The sequence below is a fragment of the Anguilla anguilla genome, chromosome 4, assembly GCF_013347855.1.
Source record: "Anguilla anguilla isolate fAngAng1 chromosome 4, fAngAng1.pri, whole genome shotgun sequence".
Lineage (NCBI taxonomy): Eukaryota > Metazoa > Chordata > Actinopteri > Anguilliformes > Anguillidae > Anguilla > Anguilla anguilla.
Genome location: NC_049204.1, coordinates 59,281,285 through 59,296,719, shown reverse-complemented (window position 1 = coordinate 59,296,719; position 15,435 = coordinate 59,281,285). Strand labels below are relative to the sequence as shown.

The 15,435-nt window shown below is 40.2% G+C and overlaps 2 protein-coding genes across 2 annotated transcripts; both read right to left on the bottom strand.

Moving 5' to 3' along the window:
• Positions 1–289: 289 nt before the first annotated feature.
• Positions 290–3,093, bottom strand: caiap (CARD- and ANK-containing Inflammasome Adaptor Protein). Its single transcript, XM_035413179.1, has one exon. It carries the CDS (start codon positions 2,699–2,701, stop codon positions 404–406), a length of 2,298 nt encoding a protein of 765 aa, XP_035269070.1. The 5' UTR covers positions 2,702–3,093; the 3' UTR covers positions 290–403.
• Positions 3,094–6,233: 3,140 nt separating this feature from the next.
• On the bottom strand, positions 6,234–8,402 carry jun (Jun proto-oncogene, AP-1 transcription factor subunit). The gene has a single exon (XM_035416234.1). It carries the CDS (start codon positions 7,911–7,913, stop codon positions 6,945–6,947), a length of 969 nt encoding a protein of 322 aa, XP_035272125.1. The 5' UTR covers positions 7,914–8,402; the 3' UTR covers positions 6,234–6,944.
• Positions 8,403–15,435: the final 7,033 nt, after the last annotated feature.

Here is a 15,435-nt window from a genome sequence, read left to right as displayed (position 1 = left end):
TAACTTTAAAAGACAAAGATAATTTATAGCCACCACTGTGGTGTCAAAGTCCTCACACCAATTTATTTTTCAGACATAAAAGACTGAACTGAGAAACAATCTGTGCTAGCATAAAAAAATGTACGTTGGCTAAATAAACTTTTTTGTCCTCACTAAAACAGGTTATTATAGTAGAACAAGTGTCTTGTTTGATTACAGTACTTTAACAGTGAGTAGCTGCTACATACAAACACAGTTGCTCAATACAATTCAACCCATTGAGTCAGGACAATTTTATGCTGAACACTGTTGTTGTTTCAAAAAATCATACAAATCGATTTACTTCAAGTAAATATTCTAGTCTTAAATTGGATGATTACCACATGTAAACACTCTTCTCATCAATGTGCTGGACGGTACTGCACTATTTGATGAGAAACATCTTCTTCTTAAGCAGGGTGACAATTTGCTGATGGTTCTGGCTGTCCTTGGACTCGGCCACTTGCAGCGGTGTTTTCTTCACATTATTTGTGGCCTGCAGGTTGGCTTTCTCACCCTGAGCCCGACTCACCAGCCTCTGGACGCACCCAATGTGCCCACAACGACTGGCACAGTGCAGCGGGGTGTCCTTGTTGTTATCCATGGCGTTGATCTTGGCACCGCTGTGCAGCAGGAGCTCGATCAGGTCGTCGTGACCCTGCTCCGACGCCATGTGCAGGGGCGTCCTCCGCCACACGTTCTTGTCGTCCACGTTTTTGTTTTTCGCAGAGGACAGGAGGTCCGCCGCTGCCTTCGTGTGCCCGTTGGCGGCCGCGTAATGCAGAGGCGTGCAGCCGTCCATGTCCTTGACTCTGCTCTGCGCCTTTTGCGTCAGCATGGCAGAGACCGCTTCCAACCTGCCCTCCATGGCTGCCATGTGCAATGGGGTCCTCTTCTCCTTGTCGGCGGCGTTGGGATCAGCCCCGGAAGAAAGCAGGAGCTGCACCACGGGAGCGCCTCCTTGAGCAGCGGCATAGTGCAGGGCCGTCCTGGCATGCTTGTCTTTCGCATGGACACTGGCTTTGCCCTTTATTAGCTGGAGTACTGTCTCCTCGTGGCTGTGCTGACTGGCAACATGAAGGGGAGTCAGTCCCTCTTTAGTGACAGCATTCACCTGAGCCCCTGCATGCAACAGTGTACCCACTAGAACTGGCTTGTTGTACAAGGCTGCCAAGTGCAAGGGTGTCTGTTCATTGAGCCCAGCCATATTGGCATCCAGACCCTTGTCCAGCAGCAGTTTTGTCATTTCCAGGCTACCACTTTGGATAGCCAGGTGAAGAGCGGAGTTGCAATTCGGCAGTTTTGCTACTAAACTGGCGTTTTTGGCAACCAGCACCCTGACAGTTTCCACATTGCCCAGCTCTGCAGCCAGAAGCAGAGGCGTGTAGTGCAGTTCATTGTGCGCGTTTGCGTCCGCACCATTTTCTATCAGAGCTGCTACAATCCCCTCCATGTTTCTCTGCACAGCTTTGAAAAGCATAGCCTTTACATTGTCTGGGGTCAGACCCTTTACGTAGTCCAGAAGAAGGCTGTATATAGACTGGGAGTTTAGATTAAATGCTGCATCAATGATGACAGAGTCTACTTGGGCACCTGCCTCAAGAAGAACCCTCGCTGTTTTCTCAGAGCTGTGGCTAATGGCATAAAACAGTGCAGTCTTCTTCTGGTTATCCCTAGCATCCACAGAGGCGCCACTCTCTAGGAGAATCAGAGCCAGGTTCACGTTGTCCTCCACAGCAGCCATATGCAAGAAGGTTTTCTGATTTTTGAACAGCCTGATTTCCTCCTCCACCATGGCCTTGACAGTGCTGAGATGTCTGTTCCTTGCTGCCAAGTGGAGAGGCATTTTGGATTTCTTGTCCATAGCATAGATGTCGGCCCCAGCTCGCATCAGTGCTTGGGCTGTAGACGTGTGGCCTTTTTCTGCAGCCCTGTGCAGGGCTGTGTAGCCCTGGCCATCCTTCATGTCCAGTCTGGCCCCTTTACTGATAAGAAACTCTACAATGGAAAGTTGACCATGCTGGGCAGCAATGTGCAAGAGGGTCTCCTGGGATGAACTGACATTGTTCACATCATTGCCTTTTAAAAGGCTCTCCAATAACGAAAGGTTCCCCATTGCAGCTGCATCGTAGATATCACCAGATTTTTGCTTTACTACCTTAGATGCCCTTACGTTTCCTTCCAATGACGTTTTCAGTTCTTTCGTCCTGAGTGGAAACGTTTCATTTTTCTGTGGAATTACTTTTTCTGAATTCTTCTTAGGGACCATGTCCCATCTGTTTTTAAGTGGGCTTCTCTTGTCTCTCTCCAGTAGGTATCCAATCAGCTGCCTCCGAGTATCATGCACACTCTCATTTAGGCCACCCACAAATGTTTTGATGCTCTGGTACAAGTCAGGCTCAACAAGTTTCAAACAAGGATAGAAGAAAAGCCGGCAAGCTCGCTCACCTTGGGAAACCAGGATATCCAGAACTCTGGAGTTCTTTTCCACCCGTGTTCTGTTGTGGAACAGAAGCATTTTCTTTTCTGGAGGAAAGATTCCCTTGTCAATGAGAAGGTTCAGCAGATCCTCGGTGTTCAAAATGCCTTCGACCAATTCCTTCTTTTTTGCCTGAAGAACTTCTATTGCATAAGGATTAGTGAAGATAGCTGTAGAATGCATGGTGGTAGCTCCCCAATACATATTTTTGTATGCCGATCACTGCTCAGACGAAGGTAAAGTAAAATCTAGAATGTATGTTAAAATATCTTCCAATAAATACATAAATCTTTTTATATTACAAGTTGGAGCGTCTACTACTATACTGTTGTTTTTGCCAATAGCTAATGATAATGATCAGCAAAAGCCTGAAATACACTCTCAGTTCTTCTATTATCTCCACAGCAACCAGGCAAATAGTATGGTCAAATAAATCATATCATAATTGTTTTCTTCGACTTCTATGCCGTCGGAAAAACTGTTGGCCTTTTGAAAGGCCAATAATTACATATGCTCCATAGTCTGGAAGTCTTGATCGCTGGAATAAACTTCAAAAATATCTAAACACAGTTTAGCTACTGGGGAATTGTTTTGCATTATTTACATTCCATAGTCTGTCTACATACTGGCAGCCTGGCTACTGTTACCATGATTGCAAAGACTTGCCTTTTGTGTGTGTGTGTGTGTGTGAGAGAGAGAGAGAGAGAGGAAGAGAGAGAGAGAGAGAGAGAGAGAGAGAGATGTATTTGAATAAAGCAATAAATAGTATGTGACAAGATAATGCATACTAGCACCACTGAGAAAAAAATTTGAAAAGAGTTGGACCAACGAGATCACCTACTGCAAGATGTATATAAATGAAGCCAGGCATGAACTCTGCTTAATCTTGACGTTATTGGCAGTAAGCGCACCACTACGTATAACAGATAACAAGAATGTTCTGTAATGTGAGCTGTACAGCGATTTTGAAAGTTGTGTAGTAGTGTGAGCCTGTCATGAATTGTGAAATCCCTTTGGGAAACCGAAAATGCTGAGTTTATCCAAAAATGGCAACAAACGAATCGGCATAACTGCGTTAGCCACACATGTGAAACAGGGCCCGGGTGTATATGATCCCAAGTTAACTATAGGGTTCTTGCATGAACACAGCTGTGGTTTCAGAATGATTTTGATATATGCTAAATCTTAAAGGAAAAAAAAATGTTATAAAAATTAAGGCATTTCAAACTTGAAAGAACTATACATATAGAGAAAGTTTGAGATAGAATTCTAAGATTAAATTATTTTTTTAAAGTTAAATGTTTACAAAGCTGAAGCGTACCTCAAAATAATCTACATTAATAGATGCGGTATTTTAGCCAACTGGTAGTTTCCATTAGGAGAGGTCTGGCCTTCTCATCTTTCTATAGAGGCGAGAGACTGATATTTTTATGCGGCCACCCAGGATATGTGTGAAGCGCCAGTCTATATTTAGACGTGTGTCTCCCTTCTCCAGTAGACTGGACTGTGACCCACTCTGGCCCTCTGCTGATACGTTTCACACACAAAGGCTGCCTACGTCCCATATATGCACTGCTCCAAGACACACCTCATCAATCCGATTGTGTGGGAATGAGGAAGCACACATACAGTGCATGTGAAGACTTTGAACTCATCTGAAGATTGTCTTGTTCCATATGACGGTGTTTCGTGTAGTCAAAATGATTGCAGTTTCTGAAATATTCCAATTGTATTTAAATGATCAGATCATTAATATAGCGAATTCTTGCAAATAATTTACAATCAAAATTAGTTTAATTATTCCAAAATTCTAAGATTGATCACATCTTTTCCACTTAATACGCCTAATTTATACCAACTCCACCATGTCTGAGTCAACATATATTTACCAAAAGACAACAAATCGTGTTATGTGTTAAGGTTCTGTAATTCATCTGGGTTTTGATTAGGAGCGGAGTCCTTGTTCCAGTAATACACGCCCTCTATCTGCCGAAATGACGTAGCTCTTCCGACCGTTCTCTTGCCTTATATGGTTAGGTAGGTGCCGAGTATCCGGTATGATGTCATTTTTTTCGCCAAGTTAGGGCAGAGCAAATATACAGAATTTCAGAAGTGTTAATAAAACCCTGTATATTAATGAGTTGAATTACATTTGTGTAGCTGCTGATAGGGTACGAACATACAAATAATCTAACATAGTAACGTGTTCAGCTGGGTACATCAGTTGCTTTTTATAAAATTATTGATTAATAAATAAATTTTACAAGTTTATCAGTATAGACAATTCCATACAACATTAAAAGGAACGTTTTATTTCTAGAATGCTTTTCAGGGTTACTGGGTGTTCCTGTATTTTTGTTTCGCCAGTACACGTTGTACTTGAACGTCGTTTTATATCACTGCCTACTAGGCTATAGCGTACTGACACTTGCTTCACTAACAGACATGAATATCGTCCGATCGGGATTTTGTAAATGACCAAAAAGAGCTCATTGAAAACATTTCTTAAAAACTAAACCCATACATCTTTATGGAGGTGACTGTGTTAACATAATTTAGCGAGTTGTATGTGGTCAAGAGTTTGAATTCGATACTTCACGTTGCGGCTGCATGGAGCAGATATTTTTGAAGAGCTTTGACTCCCTCTGCTGGACTGCAACTTAATTTGAAAGAAAATGTCATTTCTTTTGAACGTGCACTGCCCTAGAGTTTGAAGTCTGTTTTGCATAGCAGGTGCACAAATTAGTATATAATAATGCTATAATTCACTTAACCATGTTATATTAACCAGTAAAATCGTGATGTTATTGATATAATGTGATCATGTATGTGCCATATAGGATATATATTGTGAAGAGATCAAATATTACAGTAAATATTATAGTAATGGATTGCATTTATGTTCAGTGTGTTTCACATTACTAATAATGCAGCTATATGCATAAGACAAACCAATTTTCTTCCAAACTAATAAAGTTCAATGTCACTTCCTTTCAGTATCTGTATAAGTGAAAATTCAATGCATTTGATTGAGTAATTTTACTATATTTACTATGCGTTTCTCCTCAAGTATTTGGTCTTTTACATCTTTAGCAGGACTGTGATTGTTAGTTACAAGAAATACACTGAGTATTATGCTGAGTGGTCAGGTTTCCCTGTCAACAAAACAATGTTATTATAGCTTAACTGAAAAAGCCTGAAATAAAGCTATACTCTTTCATAAACTCATAATTGTACACTAAAACTGTTTATTTATGGCTTTCTTACTGTTCTGTCATTTTCTTAATGTTGGTTCTGCAGTTTTATCATAGCCTTGTTCTCATTCCAGCAGCTAAAAGCATTTTGAACACACTGCTTTCTTTCACTTATCCATTGGACTGCATTAGCATTGAAGAAATAATTCAGTATCTTTGATCTCATTGATATGTGCTTGTTTAGTTCAATTAAAAATCATATTACTAACCCAAAGCTCAATCAGAACATAAGGAGGCTTCTCCCCCCCCCCCCCCCCCCCCACCCATAGTATATTCCCTAATGTAATCATGATAAAAAACAAATATAAGCTGCAAAATATAACTTTTGGCTGATTGAACTAGGAAACTGTGGAAATGGAATTGATTTTTTTAAAACATAGACTGCTCTGATTAATCAGGGACAAATGAGAGCAGTTCTCTGCTCAAAAATGTGTGTTTTTGAAGAAAGGCAGAAACAGGCATACATAAAACATAGACAGTTCTTCATTTTAGATACTTTATTATGCTTCTTAAATATTGATTAGTTTCCGAGATTCCCAGAAAACAAACATAAAAAAATTATACTGTTTTTATTACAAATGGTAAACTTAAGTACTCCAAGTTCATATATACAAATAACAATGAGTTAAACCCCATTAAGCAACTTTAGAAAAAGAAAACTCTTGAAGCATTTTCTAACTTGAAAGAACAATTCAATACAATTAAGAAAAAAGTACATGTATAACTCAGAAGTCAGGCAGCTTTTATATCAAAAGTATTCAGCCTTTATAACACGCCTTTCAACTGGCGTAACAATACAGGCAACTATGTCTCTATTGCAGTTTTTGTCTTAATTGTTTTTTAATACTGAATGATCTTCGAAGGTTAGGTCCATGCAAAACTTGGTCGAAATGAACAAAGTCTCTCTTGTATCTTGTCAAAAACAGCATGAAACAGAACAATAAGAAGCTGTGCTGTTTGCTGCTGTTTCTTTCATCACCGGCAAACTCAACTTGCGAAATTCTTCCCCTCAGTTCAGCCGGAACTCCTGCGCGAACCGGAGCGCGAGGTACTCGGCCAGGCAGTCCCCTCCAGTCATATGCTGTATTCTGTCTGACCTCTGCTATAGCCTGTAGATACAGCCACCAATTTCGTCCTTGTTTTCTTTTTTAGGTTAGTCTTTATGTCGCTCGAAGCTTTCGTTGATCTCCTTTTCAGAACGTCTGCAACTGCTGTGTCAACATAAGCTGGCATCCGCTGTTGACATGATTCATGACTTTCTGTTTGAGCTGGGCAACCTGCTCCCGGAGCATGTTGGCAGTGGACGCCAGTTCAGAGTTCTGGGATTTCAGGTTCTTTACTTTATCTTCCAGCCTAGAAATCCTCTCCAGCTTCCTCTTCCGGCACTTTGAAGCGGCGATTCTGTTCCTCATGCGCTTTCTCTCAGCTTTGATCCGCTCTTGACTTTCCATATCGATGGGTGACAGTGGAGGGGTCTCACCGGGCATCTCTGGTACGGTCTGTGGTTCCTCTTTAAGTGCTTGCAGCCGAGGGTGCTGGACCGGTAGCGGTGCGCTCATGTGGTGTTGTGGCGGGGCAGACGAGTAAGTCATGGCAGGGTTTGCATTGCTGTAGCTTGGCGCTGGTGCACTGCTGATGGCTGGATTGAACGTGCTGAGGTCTGCGTACACTGGTGGATCGGAACGCATGGTGGAATTGTAGACATTACCCCCCGCCAGAGAGGACACAGGTGCCATAGCGCTGTTTATACTCGTTGGCGGTGCAGTCGTGACATTAGGCGCATTGGGCATGTGTTGATGATGCAGCTCCGCCAGTGCCCTCACGAAACCCTCAGCAAACCCCTCCTGCTCATCTGTGACGTTCTTCGGACAGAGAAATTGGGTTGGGGTTGGGGTAGTGGTAATCAGGCCGTTGCTTGATTGGATGATAAGTCTCTCCAACTCTGGGGAGGCCAGCTTTAGCAGTCCGACATCTGGCGAAGTCAGTATGTCGTTAGCTTTCGCTCGCAGGTGAGGTTTTAGGTTCCCGGTGGGGTCCGTGAGATTGAGCGTCATGCTTTGTTTCAAGGCTTTATGGTTGTATCCGTAGCTAGCGCTGTCATGCTGGGAGAAAGCGGCATTCAGCGAGTCGTCGTAGAAAGTAGTTTCCATCTTGGTAGACATAGAAGAGTAACCAAAACTCAGTTCAGAAGTCTTATTCACAGGGTTTCCCTTCTCTGTCTTTTGTTTCAGCCGCAGTTTTCAGAGTAGAACTCCGCAAAAGTTCGAGGAGCCCTCAGTTTCTTAAAGCTCGCTTATCAAATGAAAATGAGCGACTCCGTATGATTGTTTTCTCTCAGTTTGTTTTGTCACCAAGTTCAACCGGATAATTTTGCGCAGCTTGTATTGTGAATCCAGTCTTGAGACTTCAAATCGTTCTCAGCGCAACTTCCTCCAAGTTCAGAAAATCAAGTTTTCCCTCTGAAAAAAGTTCAGACATCAAATCGCACTAAGTTAAAAAATCGTTTCTGTGTTGTTTAACGGCTTTCAGACAGTCCCCGAAAGAAACGTGCTAAGTGCTAAAGTTTGTATTTGGTTTATACACCTCTTTAGAGCAAGGTGTTTTACTCCGCTGTGATCTGTATACTCTGAGCTCTTCCAGCGTGGAGGCAAACCTTATCTGCTACTGCTGCCACACTAAAAATAGCAATGATGTCATGCCTGAAGTCTCTTATTGGCTGGAGGCAATGTACTGGGCGTTCCGTTATTTTCAGATAAGGCGCGTTGCCTAGACGACTACCCAGAAGATTCTTCTTCTCGCAGTGGCTGATGGGATGAGGTAATGCTGTAAGTCGAAAACGGTGCATTGTGGGATTACGTATTGTTTTTGAATATCTGGTTACCCGCTCCGTTTTACAGTCAGTGGCGGGATATATTTAATTGTTAAAGGGATAGGCGCCTATTATTATGTCGTCAATATCTTTTAAAATGACTTGTTAACGTCCTAAAAGTTGGTACAACCAGAAGAAAACCAATAATGTACATATATTCAAGTTTAAAGTGTGTTAAAGTTTTAACAAGCCTAATTAGCGAACCAGGCTAGCGTCACATATGATACCTAGCAAGCTAACTTTAGTTATACATTGTTTACTATTTTTTATTTTTCACTTATAACACGACCATTCGAAAATTATGTTCCTTTTTTGCTAAACGAAGGGCCATGCTGGGCAAGGGGACGCGTTTGTTTAAAAGGGGTCAATCGATGTTTTAGGTCGTCTGACTTGAAATTACTGTGGAAAGGTCCGGTTACCCTTACGTTTTCAGACTAGAAGGGGGCGTGTTTATCACAGTGACAGCATACCTTGCAGTGCCTCCGTCGTCTCTGACACTGAGAAATCCTCTCAAAAGTGTGCATTGCTTTACTAAAACAATGCTATAGTATACTGAGAGTGATAACTACTGTAATTAATTGTATACCAATGACGACTCTTCAACCACAAATTCTGCAGTGTCTTGATTCCATTGTTTGTGTTTCTGCTGGCGCATTTTAATAATGCACACTGCAGTGATTACATTTTTGACCAGTGCTACTAGTGCCGTTAAGGTCAGTTTATTCCTACTTTTACACCAATACTTTTGTTTCTATTGTATTTACTGGCTGGTATATGTCAACCTGTCAAAAAATGACAGTTAAATAAAAAATATATCAGTAGATTGCTTACATGCACTTATAAAATGGGTCTAATTTGAATATAATTCAGATATTTTCTCCTAATACAGGCTTTTGACACTGACAACCAAGCAAAGGTTAGGGTTTTCTGCTACATATTGACCATCTTTCTTAGACTGTTGACATGATTTTTAATATGACTAAAAAAATATGACTTAAACCCTGTTAATGGTGGGTATATAACCAATATACCTGATAAGTAATAGCTGGTGTGGTTAAAGATGCCCAGTACCAAATGTTATGTCAATGAAGATAATTATTGTTAGAGATTGCATGCAAGCTCTGTTTAACCTGAACAAATCATGAGATGTTAAGTCTTAGGTTGTGGATTGAAGGCAACGTTCATAAGTTTTAAAGGTTATCCTTCAACCACGGGCATTAAACAGGACTGCTTCCTCCAAATCACAATTATCTGAGTTGAAAAGTACTTAAGACAGGTAAGCATATTCTGTAGTAATATAAACTTGAGTAACATGGTGAGTGCAGTTAGGTGAAAAGGTACTGAAGACATAAAATTATGTCCATTTGAAACCTGAGCCAAAATTTAGCAATGGAGTCTGATAAGACTGCTTTAAAATTTCACATAGGCTACTTTAATGCTTTAATTTGAATGAAATAATTACCAGCAAAAACTACTATAAAACTATGTTCCAGTAACTGAAAAACACAACATATAAAACTTTAATGCTGTCTTCTTTAGTTCCTCTTTCGGTTTCAGAAAAAAAACCACAGCATTAATCATTGAGATGGGAATGCTTGGGAAGAGTTTACCAGGTTTGTTTTCTTCGTTTTTAGTGGTGGTGTACACTTTACATAGGTCCCTAAATAATTTCACTTTGTTGCAACAGCCTCAACCAAGCCTTCATTCGGCACGTAAACATGACTCTGCACTTGACTTGGGACCCATCTAAACCGTTTTTGGGTTTGATTCTGATGTGGCGACGTGGCTTATAACCCCGTCTTGCAAACAACTTACCTTACGAAGTGTCAGTAACGAATTTTGTCGCAGTCAAAATGAACGTAGTCGCCAGAATTGTGCCACTGCTAACACATTAGCTAGCTTGTTAGCTAGTCAATTTGTGAAGCAAAATAAAGCTAGCCAACTAGACTAGAGAGGCAGTGATATGGCACTTCAAACTTTTATCTGTTCACAAAGGTTAGCAGCTAGCCTTGTGAATATGACAGTTTGTAGCTAGTTAATGTGGATAGCTAACGAGCGGTCTAGGTTATGGAAGTTATGCAGCTATTGGACTGTAGTCACAGCACGCTCTGACTATAGGTTATAGTAGCCAAGTAAGTTTGCTTATAACGAGAGGCGCGCTACACGGTGGGCATTCATGTCGTTAAGCTAGCTAGCATAGGATACATGCTTGTGAGGCGGTGAACAACGATGCCCGATAGTGTTTTGTTATGCAGCTGTAATACGGGCCTAATGTTCATGCAGTATAGGGATATAAAAATCTTAAAATATCTTAGAACTCATCTGCAATGTTTACAGAAAGGTATCTGTATGTGCCCTTTGTTTACACATTTTTCGGTTGATATAGGCCTAATTTTATTGATGATTACACTTTTACTTACTTTTCAAATGTACTCTAAAGTGTCAGTGTTTTAGCTTATAATCTGAAAGAATGAAATATGATTAATTCTAACAATATTACGCTATGTGGTGTTATTTACGTTTAATATGTGTTTAGTCAGCCACTTTTAACAGTCCATCCACCCCAGAGTGAACAGAATTACTGAACAGAAGTATTTTGTTGTTTGCTGAAAAATGTATAGAACATGTAAACACATATGAATTTACACTGACAGAATAGGTAAACCTACAGTTTTCAAAGCCATGCATTTCAAGAGAAAAAAAGACCAGTTCTATTTAAGTGGGGATTTCTTACCACCTAGCTCAGCTATATGACTGTTTATGAGTTACACAACTAGTGGCTTAAACTTGAGTGTGCTCCATGGATGAAATGTATGGATGGTTCTTATTATTTGTTTAGATTATATTTTAATTATTGGCAGGTTTTAATTACAACACTTAATTATAGATATGTTCTTAGTTTTTCATGGTGTATGTTTGCTGGTTCCAAACTGCTTTGTCCAGGGGTAAGAATATTTTAAAGCAGTACTCAATAGCAATACCAAACTAAATTCATAATTCTTAACTACTGTATGTGGCAATAGAAAAAGGTTAACATAGCTGTGCATAAAAGAGCTGTGACCCATTAGAAACTATAGTGAGCGAAGTATGAATTGAAATGTTTGCCGTCAATTATATTTTGTATGTGCATGTGTTTGTGCACCCAGAATGACTGTATGATAAGAGGTAGCTCCAAAGTTTAGAGGAAATTGCACCCTGGACCTCCTTGCTTGTATTTCTGATCTTTTGATAATTCCCAATGGAAATGTGTGGTTCTAAATGGGTATAGGCTAATTGATGTTTTGAATATCTGTGATAACTGCTGCCTGTCTACATGGTTTGTTTCTGATTTGCTCATATAGCTAAACTGAAACTGAAATTGTCAAGCAAATATGTACAATATAGTTGTGATCTCTATGATAGTGTGCTACACAATAAAGGTCAAATGAGGGAAGAGAACCAACCAAAAATATATTTACAGAGCAAGTAAAATGAAAAAGAATGTCTTATGCACTGTGGTGGGGATGGCAGTTTGAGAATGTAATATTATGAAGAAGACCCTTAAGCAATAAAAAATGGCTGGAATAATCAGATTTGTTTTCTTTACCCAGGAATACAACTGCCAAACGGTTTCAGTTCATTTTTGTTTTAGAAAAACAAAACGGCAACAATACAATGCTGTGGTCTCTGCTGGAGGGTGTTGGCAAATCAAGAGTCAATCTGTAGCTAGAGATTAATGTCACAAGATCCAATACCTTTGGGCTACACAATACATTTTCTGCAGTTTTAAGGGCTAATAACAGTTCTGGTTGGGAACATGTCTGCATCTGCACATGTGTTTTCTTAGATGCCTCAATCAGGAATCCAATCAATTGTTTTGTAACTGCATGGTAGGCTGGGCCTGTTGGGACAATGTTAGGAATGGTGTCTCTGGTATGGATTCAGGATCCAAATTTGGAAAAAAAAAAAAAAAAAAGTTCTGAAACTAATCTACATGAGATAGTTCTGCAACATTTATTTATTATTTATTCCTTGTAAAAAAAATAAAAAAAAAACGAGTTATTCTTGGTTTGTTCAGTGCTTCTGTAGACGCCATAGTATTTATTTCTAAATGCAAGAGAAAAAAAAGTTAGGCTAGTTGTATTACCAACCTTTTAACAGTACAATCCTGAAACATGTCAGGAACAGTACTGAAAGAGAATGTTTGTGTTTGATGTGAATAAAAAATATGCATAGGCCTAAATATTTTTTTCAACCCTGTGCAACCAGGGGCAGTGTGAAGTAGCCAAACCCACTAATTAGAAGGGGTGTCCACATACTTTTGGCCTTGTGGTGCACTTTTGCATGTATAAATGTATAGGCTACTACAAAGCAGCATGTTCACTCAAAGTCGTTGACATGTCACAGTCTATGTCATCATAGAACAGAAAGCCTAAAGCCCTTGAGAGTGGAAAGCCCACTTGAGCTGGGCCTGAGAGAGCACATTGCTGTATTTGAGGAGTGGGGCCTGACAGTGCCTCCGTGGTGCTCAAGCACCTTACCACCCAACCACTGTTTAATCTGCCTGAGGCTCTGCCAGTTGAGAGGGGCAACCCACCTCTTTTAACCACGCTCACACTCATGGAAAATGGAGCTATGTTTAGGCAACGCAATTTTAACAAGATCACACTCCCAATCTCACACATCCATATAATGTGTGTGGCTTGTTTAGTTTGTCGTCTGGCCTGTCGTAAGGTAAAGCAGCTCGCTGGAGCTGGAATTGTCTCCACGGTGGTCTTCAGCTGTGGTGGGTCTGGTGGAAACACTGTCCATTTTTCTTCTCTATGTACTCAGCCCAAAATCCCTGTCATGATGTGCTGTGACTGTGAAAACAAGATTCCTGAGCATTAATTCATATGAACATATACTGCTATTTCCCCTGTGACCCATTCAAATATCAGAATTTTTAGCAGTAGGTAAAATATTGCAATTACTCAATCAGTCATTTTAAATACTTTTGATTATTCAATATAAATTGACGTAGCTGGGTGACTTTTTATAATGTTTAGTTGGCCAATTTTTGTATGCATTATTTATTCATTTTATCTGTTCACTGTCAGAACAGTAGCTTCTGGGATAGAGAGTAAAAACAGTAAGTATCACCTTCTCAGTAAGATGATGCCAATCATAGAGCTAATATCACAGGTTTATGTTGGGAGTTTGCAGTGCCACTGCAGACAAAATGTAAATTCTAGTCATACATTCCACAGTTTAAGTAGTTTGTGTACCTGTTCTGTAAATATTTTAATTGCCATTTAAAGTATTCTTGGCAAACATTTCTCTCGTGGGACATCATGATGCATTTATTCACTGAGTCCCATCAATTTTTCTTGGTGTCTAGTAAAACTAGGTGTAAGAAATCTTGCTCCTAAAGCCCTCATGCCCCCCTCCAGTCCTTTTCATTTAATCGACTGCGATAATATGATCATTTATCTAACTGGGATGGAAGCGTATTTGTCAGTTCTGCTTGAGGTCGTTTCTGTATGAAGTGGAGCTCTAGAACCAAAATAGCAGGTGTTCCATGAAGAGCTGGACTAGTTTGAACTCTTGGGCTCTCATTCGTATGGTTTTGTAACATGCTCATGGGATGGGCTGGGAACTGTTTGCTCACAATGATGTACTGTAGTACTTCAAACATTCTTTTTTTTTTTGCATTCATGTATTTATTCATGGTCCGATTCTTTTGAATTAAATAGCATTAGAGAATTATAAAATGCCTCAGTTTGCAAATCTAGATGTTTTCGTGCACCAAGACAATAACAGGGAAGAGGGCAACTCGAAGATAGAATTCTCTGACTTTATTAAGAAATAAAATGTATTTTGTTTGGTAACGTTATGATTTTATCATTTGTATTACGCTTTTCATGAAAAATGTGATTCACAAAACATTCTTATGGCAGAATGTGAAGTTCATACAAGCAAATCTGGGAGACCTGATTCTTTTAATGTTTTTAATGTTTCAAAATTCAAGAGACATTGGCACCCAAAACAAAATAGCAGTGTAGCCCATTCATTTTACATCCCATTTTCTATGTTTAAAGTTTCCATCTTACAGTAGCACCAACAGGCTCGAGAATATCTCCATGGCACCATCAGTCAGTATCCAGTACAGCTAATTCATTTCAAAAGTGTTATGGTTTAGGGGCTATTAGAGTCAAATTTACTGGCCTCAGCGCAGTCCTATGGTAGCTCGTGGTTGGAAAATGCACCCCCTTGCATTCTGATGGCCGCGTGGATATTTATTGAACTTCCACGCCAGAGACTAAGAAAATATTCTTGTAGCTCCTGCCCGACACCGCAGTTCATGGGCCTTTACCACAGAGCTGGCAGCAGCTGCACCTGAGGTGAGCAGCTGTCCTCTTACCTTCCTCGGGTGGGTCAACACCCTCTCGGCCTATTCCTCAGTGCACAGCTGATCTGGTTATCTCCTGCAGCGGTCTCATACTGAATCAGTTCATAGTTTTTGTTTTTACCAAAACTGTCTGCTCAGTGCTCCCCTCGTTAATTATGAAAAGGTTCTCAGGCGAGCATTTTGATTTGATCTTACGTACTTTCTTTTGAAATGTCAACAAGACCAATCCTTTTGCTTAATCATGATAACAGTAGGAAGGAACCAGCAGTGAGAGTCTTGGTTCAGGGAGGGGAGGTGCTGTATGAGTAATCATATGGATTTGACTGATCCACACACACTTTTCAGCTCAGGTGCTCTATTGTCACTGTGCAAGGTTCCACTTTAAGTTCTCTTTTTTGTATCCAAAACTATCATCCTCACATATGGTTTTCCAATGCACATCACA